The sequence below is a fragment of the Canis aureus genome, chromosome 19, assembly GCF_053574225.1.
Source record: "Canis aureus isolate CA01 chromosome 19, VMU_Caureus_v.1.0, whole genome shotgun sequence".
Taxonomy (NCBI): Eukaryota; Metazoa; Chordata; class Mammalia; order Carnivora; family Canidae; genus Canis; species Canis aureus.
In genome coordinates, this window is record NC_135629.1 from 41,144,432 (window position 1) to 41,158,032 (window position 13,601).

At 38.2% G+C, this 13,601-nt stretch overlaps 1 protein-coding gene and 1 non-coding gene across 14 annotated transcripts in view; one reads left to right on the plus strand and one right to left on the minus strand.

The window, feature by feature from the left end:
- The window catches only part of IHO1 (interactor of HORMAD1 1), a 42,168-nt gene that overhangs the window by 22,932 nt on the left and 5,635 nt on the right, over positions 1-13,601 (minus strand). For 8 of the 13 annotated variants that reach the window (XM_077858891.1, XM_077858889.1, XM_077858886.1 and 5 more), the window contains 3 exons: positions 6,051-6,120; positions 2,612-2,786; positions 705-868 (listed from right to left, as the gene is read on the minus strand). In XM_077858891.1, coding sequence (XP_077715017.1) covers positions 705-868; positions 2,612-2,786; positions 6,051-6,106 — 395 coding nt within the window. In that variant the 5' untranslated portion in view covers positions 6,107-6,120. Of the gene's footprint in view, positions 1-704; positions 869-2,611; positions 2,787-6,050; positions 6,121-8,735; positions 8,856-13,601 lie in introns of all 13 variants that reach the window. The other 5 variants (XM_077858895.1, XM_077858893.1, XM_077858890.1 and 2 more) reach the window with 1 other exon arrangement.
- LOC144291296 (U6 spliceosomal RNA) lies at positions 230-333 on the plus strand. The gene has a single exon (XR_013358603.1). It is a non-coding gene; the product is annotated as a U6 spliceosomal RNA (small nuclear RNA).

Here is a 13,601-nt window from a genome sequence, read left to right on the forward strand (position 1 = left end):
ATGATCTCAGGGTCCTGGGACTGGGGCTGGGATTGAGCCCACGCGGGGCTCCCTGCTCATCAGGGAGCCTGCTTGTCCCTCTCCCTCTGCCCCTCCCGCCTACTCATGCATGCTCTCTTGTTCTCCCTCAAATAAATGAATAAACAACAACAACAAAAACCACCAACATTTCAAAGTGAGGAAATCAGCCTGGATAGCCTGAATCAGCTTTTTAAAGAACTCATGTGCTGTGTTCACTTCAGCAGCACATATACTAAAATTGGAACTACACAGAGATTAGCATGGCCCCTGCACAAGAATGACACTCAAATTCGGGAACCATTACATATTTTAAAAAATAATAATTCATGTGCTATATTCTTAATGCTAAAGCAACTGTTATCTAATTTCCTAACTCTGATGATCTGAAAAAACAACAAATTAAAGGGCAGAATTTTAGGGAAAATAAACATAACATTACTTGAATATTGTATTTCTCTAAGAAGTCCCGTAGCTTCCTTTTCAGAGGGCCAGAACTGTGGCAGTCATAGTCAAATTTGCCACAAGCCACACTGACAAATAAGCAAATAAAGAGTAACTATTAGACGAGCTATAACAGCAAGAGTGTTATCATGCTGAAATAGAATTATTTAACTGTTAATATTCCATTTTCTGTTTCCCTGAGAAAAGATGAGATGTCTCATCTACTTGAATGGTTTACATACCTGTCACATTTGTCTTTTGCCCTTTTCTTTTTCTCTTCAAACTGTTCCAAAAGGCCTTTTGATTTTCCAACTGACAAAGGAAGAGGAAATAAACCTCTATCTTGTGTATCTCCTCCAAACAGCTGGGGTTTTGCCTGGTACTTTGTGAAAATACTAGGTTCACTCTGTTAAATGAAAAAAAATCATAGCATTTCATACATGAAAATATTTATAGCATTCAGTATTTTCTACACAATGTAGAGTCACATTTAAGTGCAAACCATAATATTAAAAACAACATGGTTGGGATGCCTGAGTGGCTCGGTGGCTGAGCGTCTGCCTTCAGCTCAGCGCCTGATCCCGGGATTCAGGATCGAGTCTCACATCGGGCTCCCTGCATGGAGCCTGCTTCTCCCTCTGCCTGTGTCTCTGCTTCTCTCTCTGTGTGTCTCATGAATAAATGAATAAATCTTCAAACAAACAAACAAACAACATGGCATGTAGTATTTCCTTTTTAATTTATATAAATCAAAAAATTACATTAAAGCAACTCTTTTTATTAATAAGGTTTCTGCCTTACCAGCCCAAAGATATTTAAAATATCAGCTAATCAGGGTACCTGGCTGACTCAGTCAGTAGAGCACGTGACTCTTAATCTCAGGGTCATGAGTTCAAGCCCCACGTTAGATGTGGGGCCTACTTAATAAAAATAAAAATAAAAATAAAAATAAAAATAAAAATAAAAATAAAAAATCAGCTAAAATGGCTTAAAATCAGTTGCACAGATTTGAAGACAATAACAGAATTATTTATACTGTCTCTGAGAGGATATGTTTTTTTTTTTTTTTTTAAGATTTTATTTATTTATTCATGAGAGACACACAGAGAGAGACAGAGAGAGGCAGAGACACAGGCCAAGGGAGAAACAGGCTCCATGCAGGGAGCCAGACGTGGGACTTGACCCCGGGTCTCCAGGAGTAGGCCCTGGGCCGAAGGTAGCGCTAAACTGCTGAGCCACCCGGGCTGCCCCTCTGAGATGATATGTTAAAGTTCATATATTAATAAGTTTAATTCAATTACTAGTTGAACTAGACTTCTTGATAAGTTTGACATGGACTGGACAGTAGGCATGCTGGCATGCAGTGAGTTATTGCTTGCATTCTAAAGCAAAACTTACTCTGAAACATTCAGGGAGTACCTTTCCTCCTTCATATCACTGGGGACCAATTTTTGTATTGAAATACTTATCTGAGAGCATACCCTGCTATCTTAAAGCACTGACCTAATCTTATCCACGGAATCTCTATTTGATGCAGGTAAGTTTGTATACAGAGTTAAATCTAGTTTTAGACCATAATAAATAAATATATAAAAATATTTCTGACATACAAAAGAAGACAGGCTGGTCTCAAAAAATTGAGAACTCAGGAGACTCTATTATTGGTTCTGGCCCTTATTCATTAACTAAGTCCTCAGAATCCTTATGTCCTTCTTCAAGGAGATAATGTAGCATAGTAGACTAAAATCCACAAAGTACTTAAAGTTTCTTAGAAAAATGTTCATTTAAAATGAAATTTATGTTACTTTATTCCTATTTTTCTAAAGCCCTTGTTTCTTATGAAATTTTCACAAACAATAGTATGTCTTAGAAAATGTCATGCAATATTTGGCTTTCCCTGAGGGCCAAGGTACTGGCAATATTCTGCAACATATATATTTTTTCTATTTCAGACTACCAAATCTGTCAGATTACTGAATCACCGATCAAGTACAAATCCATTTAGGAGAGTAATCCTTTTTTTTTTTAGGAGAGTAATCCTTAAAGATGTAAATTCTAAAATATAATCCAACAGAATAATTCTTCTTTATAGTTTATCTCCATATTGACTATGAAATATGTGCAGAGAAATTCTAGAAATGAGACTCACGTCCAGAGAATTCGGTTGTGACTGTTTTGGATGTCTCAAGTGGACACCAAAGTCCAAGGGTGCTGACAGAGTCTCTGAACTTTCTGGACAGAACTGTGATCCAAAGAGGAACTGAGAATCACTGAGACTAGAGTGATCAGTCTGATTATTATTCCAGCTAGATGACTTAGTGGTCCTGAAATTAAGCAAGAAAAGAGAAGTATATCAAGTGAACAAACATTCTGAACAAATGAAATCATAATTCACAGATATTCATTTCAAAATACTCTGGGCAGAGTACTAGTTTATTTTGACTTCCTAGTCCCCTGCACACTGCCAATACTATCTATAAAAAAAAAAAAAAAACAACACAAATTCTGAATGCCAGACATTTTGATTACTGGAGAATAATCAGATAGAAATTCAAACATTAAGGAATGACACCATTACTCCTTGTAAAATAGAACTGTGAGCTATAACACCCTTCAGGGAAGTTCCTGAAATTTTTAGAGATTAAAAGAACATTGAATCTGGGGGAACCTGGGTGGCTCAGTTGGTTGGGCATCCAACTCTTGATTTCAGCTCAAGTCATGACCTCAGGGTCATGGGATCAAGCCCTACATAGGGCTCTGTGCTGGGAGTGGAGCCTGCTTGGGATTCTCTCTCCTTCTCCCTCTGCCCTTCCTCCCCACCCTATTCTTTCACACATACTCTCTCTCTCTAAAAAAGAAAGTTGAATCTGTTAATCACTAAGGGAATGGATAAAAATAAAATATGGTGTATGCATATAACTGATGTATTAGTCAGAAGCAATAAACTAGATTTACATATAACCACATGATAAGTCTCCAAAATGTCATTTTGAGTGCAGAAAAAAAGTAAAAATTGAATGAACTCTATCACATATCATTTATATAACCTTTTAAATCTACATCATACCACACCAAACAAGTATGGAACTGAGTATATAGAAGGTAAATTAGAACTCTCATTAACTCTCCAGAATGTGCCTACAAGCAAGGAAGGAAGCAGGATTACAGGGAGAGTAGGAGTCATAATACAAAAAACACAAGACAGCTTAGTTACAGACTCAATGTTTGTGTTCTCCCAAAATTCTTATGTTGAAGTCCTAATCTCTAATGTGATAATATTTAGAAATGGGGCCTTTGGGAGGTAATTAGGGTTAGACAAGGTCACGAGGGTGAGGCTTTCATGATGGGAGAGTTTGTCCTCCTCTTTCTTTCTCTTCCATGTGAAGACACAGAGAGAAGACAATTAATTGTCTGCAAGCCAGGAAGGGAGCCCTCACCAGAAATTTTCTAGCTGACATATGGTTCTAGGACTTCTAATCTCCAGAACTGAAAAAATAAATTTCTGTTGTTGAAGCCATCCAGTTTAGGATACTTTGTGATGGCAGCTAGCAGACTAATATCAGTCTTATCCAGACTGAAGAATATGATCAACTCAGATTTGTGCACAGAAGGATTCATTAAAAATTGTTTTTGAAACAAAGTGGTGTTCCCTTTCACACCGTTAGTGTCTTATTCTTGCTTACTTTAATTAAGCACTTCCAGCTGTGGACTTCTAGATTCCCATAGATTTCTATGCCAGCCTTTAAACTTCTAATATAAAAGAGAGTGATATTGATAATGACACAGTAACACTTGAACACAGTGTACTAAGCCTTTTACAGACACAGCACATAAGCAGGTAGACAAGTAAAATATGATCTTTAAGTTTTTACTTGTAAGACATCTCAATAACAATTTGTGTTACTTAATGCTATTGTGTAACCTGAAAAAAAACATACTTTTCATTAAAACACACAAACACAAATCACAAATTCCTTTTTAAAAAAGCTAAATCTAGGGGCTCCTAGGTAGCTCAGTTGGTTAAGCATTCAACTCTTGATTTCGGTTCAGGTCTAATTTCAGAGTTGTGAGATTGAGTCCCACATTGGGCTTTGTGCTGGGCATGGAGCCCACTTAAAATTCTTGATTCTTTGTCCTCTCCCTAGGCCCCTCCCCTTACCCTCTGTCTCTCTTTCCTTCCTCTCCAATAAATAAATAAGCCAAATCTAAAGTAATTAGATAGCATATACGTACATATTCTAAGCCAAAGGAACCATCATATATTAATGTAAGACAAAAATTCTAATAGTTCGGGCAGCCTGGGTTTAGCGTCACCTTCAGCCCAAGGCGTGATCCTGGAGCCCTGGGATAGAGTCCCACATCTGGCTCCCTGCATGGAGCTTGCTTCTCCCTCTGCCTGTCTCTGCCTCTCTCTCTCCCTGTGTCACTCATGAATAAATAAATAAAATATTTTTTAAATTTCTAATAGCTCAAACACAGGAAAGAGCAATTATTTCACTGACAAAACCATTTTCTAAGATTAGCTAAAGTAATGGGCTGCACACATATAATATAGGTTGCATAATCGTTGCTCAAAATAGCTTTAATAGCTCTCTGTGACTACCCTCTTAGATCAAAGAGAATAATCAGCTGAGCTGGAAAAAAAAACTGTGAGCTTATAGAAATTATGTAGGATTTATATCTTAAAGTTCTGATTTGGAATTTAACAAAGACATTTTCCCTACTTGTATCAACTGTAAGCATTTTTTTTCTTTTTGAGAAATAAAAAGTACAGTGCTCTAGGTTTTTGTTGAATTAATAACTGTCTTCAGGAAGGTGTTAGGAAGGAAATAAACTATCCAATAATAAAACATACCAAAAGCAATTAGAAATCTCTTAAATATACACTACTTCTGGGGCATATCTACCACGTTAGCAATGGCAGGCCCACTGCGTGGCTGGCAGACACAAATGTAAATACTTCAGTGGAGTAGTAGAAGGGGCAATATCTCAGTGAGCCTTGTCAGTAGCTGGAGTGGCTCTTAACTCCACAGTACCTACCATTGTACTATACAACTGAATAAATACATATCTGAACATGGTCTTAATTTTGCTCCTTGATGTTTCAATATCAATCACTCCATGTCTAATTCTCACAGGCCTCATAGTCTCTAGGCCCAGTGTTGGACACAGAACCACTGCTCAATTAACACACATAGCTGAATTGACATTGGTTTTATAATCAGAAAATAAGCAAAAGAAAAAAGACAAGTATGGGAGAGCAGTGAAAGGAAGGGAAGAAAAGGGGAAGAAGCTATATGAAATAACTCTATTACTAATTAACTAATAAGAAGGGGAGACTTTTTATACAAAATCAATATAGGATCTTCAGTATCAGGGGCACCTGGGTGGCTCAGTTAAGCATCTGCCTTGGGGTCAGGTCATGATCCCGGGGTCCTGGGATCAAGCCCCACATGGGGCTCCCTGCTCACCAGGGAGTCTGCTTCTTCCTCTGCCCCTCACCCTGTTCTCGTTCTGTCTCTCAAATAAATAAGTAAAATCTTTTTTAAAAAAATCCTCAGTATCAGAGTATAAACCAGAAAACTTACCCAGAGCCAGAAGGAATACTGAGCATTTCTTTGATATTCCAGACATTAAAATTCATTTCTTATGGTTACCCTATTAGAAAGAGAGGGATATTAATTTAAAAAGTTAAGATAGTGGGCAGCCCGGGTGGCTCAGCGGTTTAGTGCCGCCTTCGGCCCAGGACATGATCCTGGAGAACCGGGATCAAGTCCCACGTCGGGCTCCCTGTGTGGAGCCTGCTTCTCCCTCTGCCTGTGTCTCTGCCTCTCTCTCATGAATAAATAAAATAAAATAAAATAAAATAAAATAAAATAAAATAAAATAAAACAAAATAAAAAGGAAACCTCCTTCTTAAAAAAAAAAAAAAGTTAAGGTAGTATAACTTTCCCCCAAAGATTATAGGATGCCTGAGTGACTCAGTGGTTGAGCATCTGCCTTCAGCTCAGGGCATGATCCCGGGGTCCTGGGATTGAGTCCCACATTGACTCCCTGCAGGGAGCCACCTTCTCCCTCCAACTATATGTCTCTGCCTCTCTCTCTCTGTGTCTCTCATGAACAATTAAATAAAATCTTTAAAATCACTTTACTGGTGACTATTATATGTAGATGAAGACATTTCAGCAACTATATTTCCATCCATTTGGTGAAAACTCCCATTAAGTATGGGTCAGAAAAAGGTATTTTCAAAGCACCTGGCTGGCTCAGTCAGTGGAACATGTGACTCTTGATCTTGAAGGTTATGAGTTTGATCCCCATGTTGGGTGTACAGATTACTTAAAAATAAAATCCTTTTAAAAAGAAAAGATAGATATTTTCTGCTATTATCTTTTTAAGATTTTATTCATTCATTCATTCATTCATTCATTCATTCATGAGATACACAGAGAGAGAGACAGAGGCATAAGCAGAGGGAGAAGCAGACTCCCTGCAGAGAGCCTGATGCAGGACTTGATCCTGGGATGACTTGAGTCGAAGGCAGACACTCAACCACAGGCACCCAGGTGTCCCTATTTTCTGCTATTAAATTGCATACAAATCCCTTCCTTCTTTTTTTTTTTTTTTTTTTAAATTTTTATTTATTTATGATAGTCTCACAGAGAGAGAGAGAGAGAGGCAGAGACACAGGCAGAGGGAGAAGCAGGCCCCATGCACTGGGAGCCCGACGTGGGACTCGATCCCGGGTCTCCAGGATCGCGCCCTGGGCCAAAGGCAGGCGCTAAACCGCTGCGCCACCCAGGGATCCCCCTTCCTTCTTAATACCAGGAAGATCTCAGTCATCTGCGAGACAGTAAATTTGAATTCCATCTTCTACTCTCTTGTCCTTTTCTCTTGCAAACCTGTTAATAATCTGCTTTTAGGAAAAGACCAATAAACTATTTTTCACTGCCTGATACAATGAATGACTTAAACTATAACCTCTCCCAAGAGGACTAGTTCTTTCCAGATCATAGGATACTGGAATGCCAACTGTGCTGTGGAATTTGGGCAATAAGAAGCTTGATGGGAAAAAAAAAAAAAAAAAAGCTTGATGAAGAGTGAATGCTTTGGGCAAAAGTGCTTTCCCATACCTCTTATTTCCAACTCTGCTCATTTCCAACCTGATACACTGCACAATATGGTTCATTATTATGATCATAGAGCCTGGATTTTATGAAACAAACCCAATTTCTAAATTTTGTCTCCCTGATCTCACGGAACATTCATATTTATCAGGTTATATTACCATTGAGGGTATCAGAAAATGATTCCCATACAAAAGTCAATCACTTTCCTATATACCAGCAATGAACAAATGGAATTTGAAATTAAAAACACAATACCGTTTATATTAGAACCCCAAAATACTGAAGTATAAATCTCACAAAATATGTGTAAGATCTATATGAAGAAAACTATAAAATTCTGATGAAAGATACCAAAGAAGAATTAAATAAGTAGAGAGATACTCATGTTCATGGATAAGAAGATTCAATATTGTCAAGATTTCAGTTCTTTCCAACTTGATCTATATATTCAATGCAATCTCAAAAAAATTTGAGCAAGATATTTTGTAGATATTGACAAACTGATTCTAGAGTTTATATGGAGACACAAAAGATCCAGAATAGCCAACACAATACTGAAGGAGGAAAGCAAAGTCAGAGGACTGACACTACCCAACTTGAAGATTTACTATAAAGCTACATTAATCAAAAGAGTGTGGTATTGGGACGCCTGGGTGGCTCAGCAGTTGAATGTCCACCTTTTCTGCTCAGGGCCTGATTCCAGGATCTGAGATCAAGTCCCACATCAGGCTCCCTGTCAGGAGCCTGCTTCTCCCTCTGCCTATGTCTTTGCCTCTTTCTCTCTGTGTCTCTCATAAATAAATAAATAAATAAATCTTAAAAGAGAGAGAGAGAGAGATTTGCAAAGGAACAGACTAATAATAGATCAATGGAACAGAAGAGAGTGCCCAGAAATAGACTCACTCAAATATAGTCAACTGATCTTTGATAAAGGAGCAAAGTCAATAAAACAAAGAAAACATAGTCTTTTGAACAAATTGTGCTGGAATATCTGGATATCCACATGCAAAGAAAATCTAGACACAGAGTTTATACCTTAACAAAAAATTAACTCAAAACGGATGATACAAACCTAAATGTAAAATGCAAAGCTATAAAAACTCTTAGAGGGATCCCTGGGTGGCACAGCGGTTTGGCGCCTACCTTTGGCCCAGGGCGCGATCCTGGAGACGCGGGATCGAATCCCACCGTGGGCTTCCGGTGCATGGAGCCTGCTTCTCCCTCTGCCTGTGTCTCTGCCTCTCTCTCTCTCTGTGTGTGTGACTATCATAAATAAATAAATAAATAAATAAATAAATAAATAAATAAATAAATAAATAACAATTAAAAAATAATAATAAAAACTCTTAGAAAATAACATAGGAGGGAGGTCCCTGGGTGGCTCAGCGGTTTAGAGCCTGCCTTTGGCGCAGGGTGTGATCCTGGAGTCCTGGGATCAAGTCCCACGTCGGGCTCCCTGCATGGAGCCTGCTTCTCCCTCTGCCTGTGTCTCTGCCTCTCTCTGTGTGTGTCTCTTGTGAATAAATAAATAAAATCTTAAAAGAAAAAAGAAAAAAGAAAAGAACATAGAAAATCTAGATGACTCCTACACTTGACAAAGACTTTGTAACTACAATGCCAAAGACATGATCTATAAATGAAAGAATTAATAAGCTGGAATTCCCTAGAATTAAAAACTTCTGCTCTAAAATAAATAAATAAATAAATAAATAAATAAATAAATAAATAAATAAATAAATAAATAAATAAAAACTTCTGCTCTGTGAAAAACACTGTCAAGAAAGTGAGAAGATAAGCCACATACTAGGAGAAAATATTTGCAAATGATATCTGAAAGAGGCATCCTGAGGGCAGCTCAGTTGGCTCAGCGGTTTAGCGCCACCTTTAGCCCAGGGCCTGATCCTGGAGACCGGGATAGAGTCCCACATAGGGCTCTCTGCATGGAACCTGCTTCTCCCTCTGCCTGTGTCTCTGTCTCTCTTTCTCTGTCTCTGTCTCTCTCTCTCTGTGTTTGTCTCTCATGAATAAATAAATAAAATCTTGAAAAAAAAGAAAAAAGGCATCCTGGGACGCCTGGGTGGCTCAGCAGCTGAGTGTCTGCCTTTGGCTCAGGGCATGATCCTGGAGTCCTGGGATCAAGTCCTACATTGGGCTTCCTGCATGGAGCCTGCTTCTCCTTCTGCCTATGTCTCTGCCTCTCTCTCTCGGTGTCTTTCATGAATAAATAAATAAAATATTTAAAAAAAGAAAAAGGCATCCAAAGTATCCAAAATATACAACAACAAAAAAGACCCTTTTTAAAAAAATTATGTTTTTAAGTAATCTCTAATCTCTATACCCAATATGGGGCTAAAACTCATGACTCCTAGATTAAGAGTCATATGTTCCACTGACTGAGCTAGCCAGGTGTCCCAAATATACAAAGAACTCTTAAAAACTCAATAATAAAACAAACAACTCGACCCACAGATCAATGGAATAGAAAAGATTGTCCAGACAATAACCCATGTATATATGGTTCATTAATTTATGACAAAAGAGCCAAGAATATAAAATGGGGAAAGGACAGTCTCTTTAATAAATAGTGCTTGGAAAACTGGACAGCCGCATACCAAAGAATGAAACTGGACCTCTGTCTTAGATTACATACAAAATCAACTCAAAATGGATTAAAAACTTAAGTTTAAGACCTGAAATAGTTAAATTCCTAGAGGAAAACATAGGGGATAGGCTACTTGACATCAGTCTTGGCAATGATTTTTTGGACTTGACACAAGAAGCAAAAGCAACAAAAGCAAAAAATAAACAAGTGAGACCACACCAGACTGAAAAGCTTCTACACAACAAAGGAAACCATCAACAAAGTGAAAAGGGCAACCTGTGGAATAGGAGAAAACATTTGCAAACCATATATCTAATAAAGTGTTAATATCCGAAATAATGAACTTGTACAACTCATAGAAAAAAAAACCCAAACAAATCAATTAACAAATAGAGGAACTGAATAGATATTTTTCCAAAGCAGACACACAAATGGCCCAAGGTACATGAAACAGTGCTCAACATCTCTATTCATCAGGGAAATGCAAATCAAAACCACACTGAGATATCCTTTCACATTTATCAGGATGGCCATCATCAAAATAATAAGAGATAAATATTGGTGAAGATGAGGAGAAAGGAAAACTTTGTGCATTGTTGGTGGTAATGTAAATTGGTGCAGCCACTATAAAAAAGTATGGAGTTTCTTCAAGAAATTAAAAATAGAACTACTATATATAATCCAGCAATCCTACTTCTGGGTATATCTCCAAAGGATATGAAAATAGGATATCGAAGAGACTTCTGTACTCCATGTTCATTGCAGCATTATTCACATAGCCAAGATATGGAAACAAACTGTCTCACAGTGGATGAATAGATAACGATAATACACACACGCAGAGAGAGGAATATTATTCAGCCATAAGAAAGAAATTCTGCTATTTGTGACACTATAGAGGGAACGTAAGGGCATTATGCTAAGTGAATAAGCCAGAGAAGACAAATACTGCATGGTTTCACTTACATGTGAACTTAAAAAAAAAAAAAAAAAAAAAAAGTCAAACTCATAGAAACAGAGCAGAAAAGTAGTTGCTAAGGGCTAGAGGGTAGGGGAAATAGGGAAACATTGGTAAAAGGATATAAACTTTTAGGTATAAGATAAATAAGGTCTGAAAACATAATGAATAGTGGGGTGAGTATAGCTGATAACACTGTATTGTATAATTGGAATTTGCTAAGAGAGTAGAACTTAAATAGTTTTACCAAATAAATAAATTCATGCATACATACATAAACAAATAAGTGATAATAAGAGGTGATGAATGTAATAATTAACCAGATGGGGGAGATCCTTTCACAATGTCAAATCATCATGATGTACACTTTAAATATACTACAATTTTATTTATTAATTATATCTCATTAAAGCTGAAAATAAACCTAGGCAAAATTTTAACAAGAAATGTCCAAAAGCTATGTAAAGAAAGCTATAAACCATTCCCGGATAATGAGAAAGATACATCATGTTCATCGATAGAAAGAATCAACATCACAAAGATGTTAAATCTATCCAGGTTAATTTATAACTTCGAAATGTCCCAAAAAAATACCATAATTTTTTTTTTCTACAGGGAGAAAACTGATTATAATGCTCATTTGGGGAAACAAGCAAGACCAGCCAGGAAAATCCTGAAATAGAAAAAGAGGAAAGAGAAAAAGGGGGGGGGGAATGGGGGCTGGGGGGAAAGCCAGCCCTACTAGGTATTAAAAATATATTATAAATCTTCTACAATTTTACAGATGTATATTGGTACATGATTAGATAGACAAGCCAGTAGAATAGATTTATAACAATAGATCTATCTGAAAATGGAAATGTATATGAATATATGATAAAGATAGCATCTCAAAAAAAAGATAGCATCTCAAATATATTGAGGAGAGAAAGACATTTTATTTTTTTTAATTTTTTTTTATTTATTTATGATAGTCACAGAGAGAGAGAGAGAGAGGCAGAGACACAGGCAGAGGGAGAAGCAGGCTCCATGCACCGGGAGCCCGACGTGGGACTCGATCCTGGATCTCCAGGATCGCGCCCTGGGCCAAAGGCAGGCGCTAAACCACTGCGCCTCCCAGGGATCCCCAAAGACATTTTATTTTTTTCAAGATTTTATTTATTTATTCATGAGAGACACACAGAGAGAGGCAGAGACATAGACAGAGGGAGAAGCAGGCTCCTTGCAGGGAGCCCAATGCAGGACTGGTTCCCAGACCAGGATCATGCCCTGAGCAGCAGGCAGACACTCAACCACTGAACCACTCAGGCATCTCGAGAAAGAGATTTTAAAAAGTAGAGTTGAGAGGTGCCTGGGTAGTTCAGTCAATTAAGCATCTAACTCTTGGTTTTGGTTCAGGTCATGATCTCAGGGTCCTGAGATTAATCCCTGAGTGGGACTCTGCGCTCAGCACAGAGTCTACTTGTCCCTCTTCCTCATCTCTTCCTGCAGCTCTCTCTCTCACTCTCTCTCTCTTGCACATAACATCTTTAAAAAAAAAAAAAGAAGAAGAAGAAGTAGAGTTGGGATAACTGAATAGCTATATGAGAAAAAGATTAGGATTGGATCTAGTCCTTTTTTTTTTTTAAAAGATTTTATTTATTTATTCATGACAGATACACACACACACACACACAGAGGGGGGAGGGCAGAAGCACAGGCAGAGGGAGAAGCAGGCTCCATGCAGGGAGCCCGACGACGGGGGACTTCATCCCGGGTCTCCAGGATCACGCCCTGGGCTGAAGGTGGTGCCAAACCGCTGGGCCACCGGGCTGCCCGGATCTAGTCCTTTTACCAAACACTACAAAATATCCAAATGGATCAGAGATAATATAAAAATGAAACCATAAAAGCACTGGAGGGGAAGCTCACAAACTCCTCTATAGCCTGGACATGGGGAAAACTTTGACTCAAAATCCAGAAATAATAAGAGAAGACACCAACAAATCTGACTACATAAATTTTTAAAAAAGATTTACTTTTTTTGAGAGAATGAGTGGAGTGACAATCTGAAGCAACTTCACACTGAGCCCAATGTGGGGCTCAATCCCACAACTGCAAGATCATGACTTGAGCTGAAATCAAGAGCTGGACGCTTAACTGACTGAGCCACTCAGGCTGCCTGACTTCATGAAATTTTTAAAAAGAACATTTGGGGGATCCCTGGGTGGCTCAACGGTTTAGCGCCTGCCTTTGGCCCAGGGTGTGATCCTGGAGTCCCAGGATCAAGTTCCACATCAGGCTCCCTGCATGGAGCCTGCTTCAACCTCTGCCTGTGTTTCTGCCTCTCTCTCTCTCTCTCTCTCTTTCTCTGTGTGTGTGTGTGTCTCTCATGAATAAATAAATAAAATATAGGAAAAAAAAGATTCTCTCTTAAAAAAAAAAGAACATTTTGTAGGGTGCCTCGGTG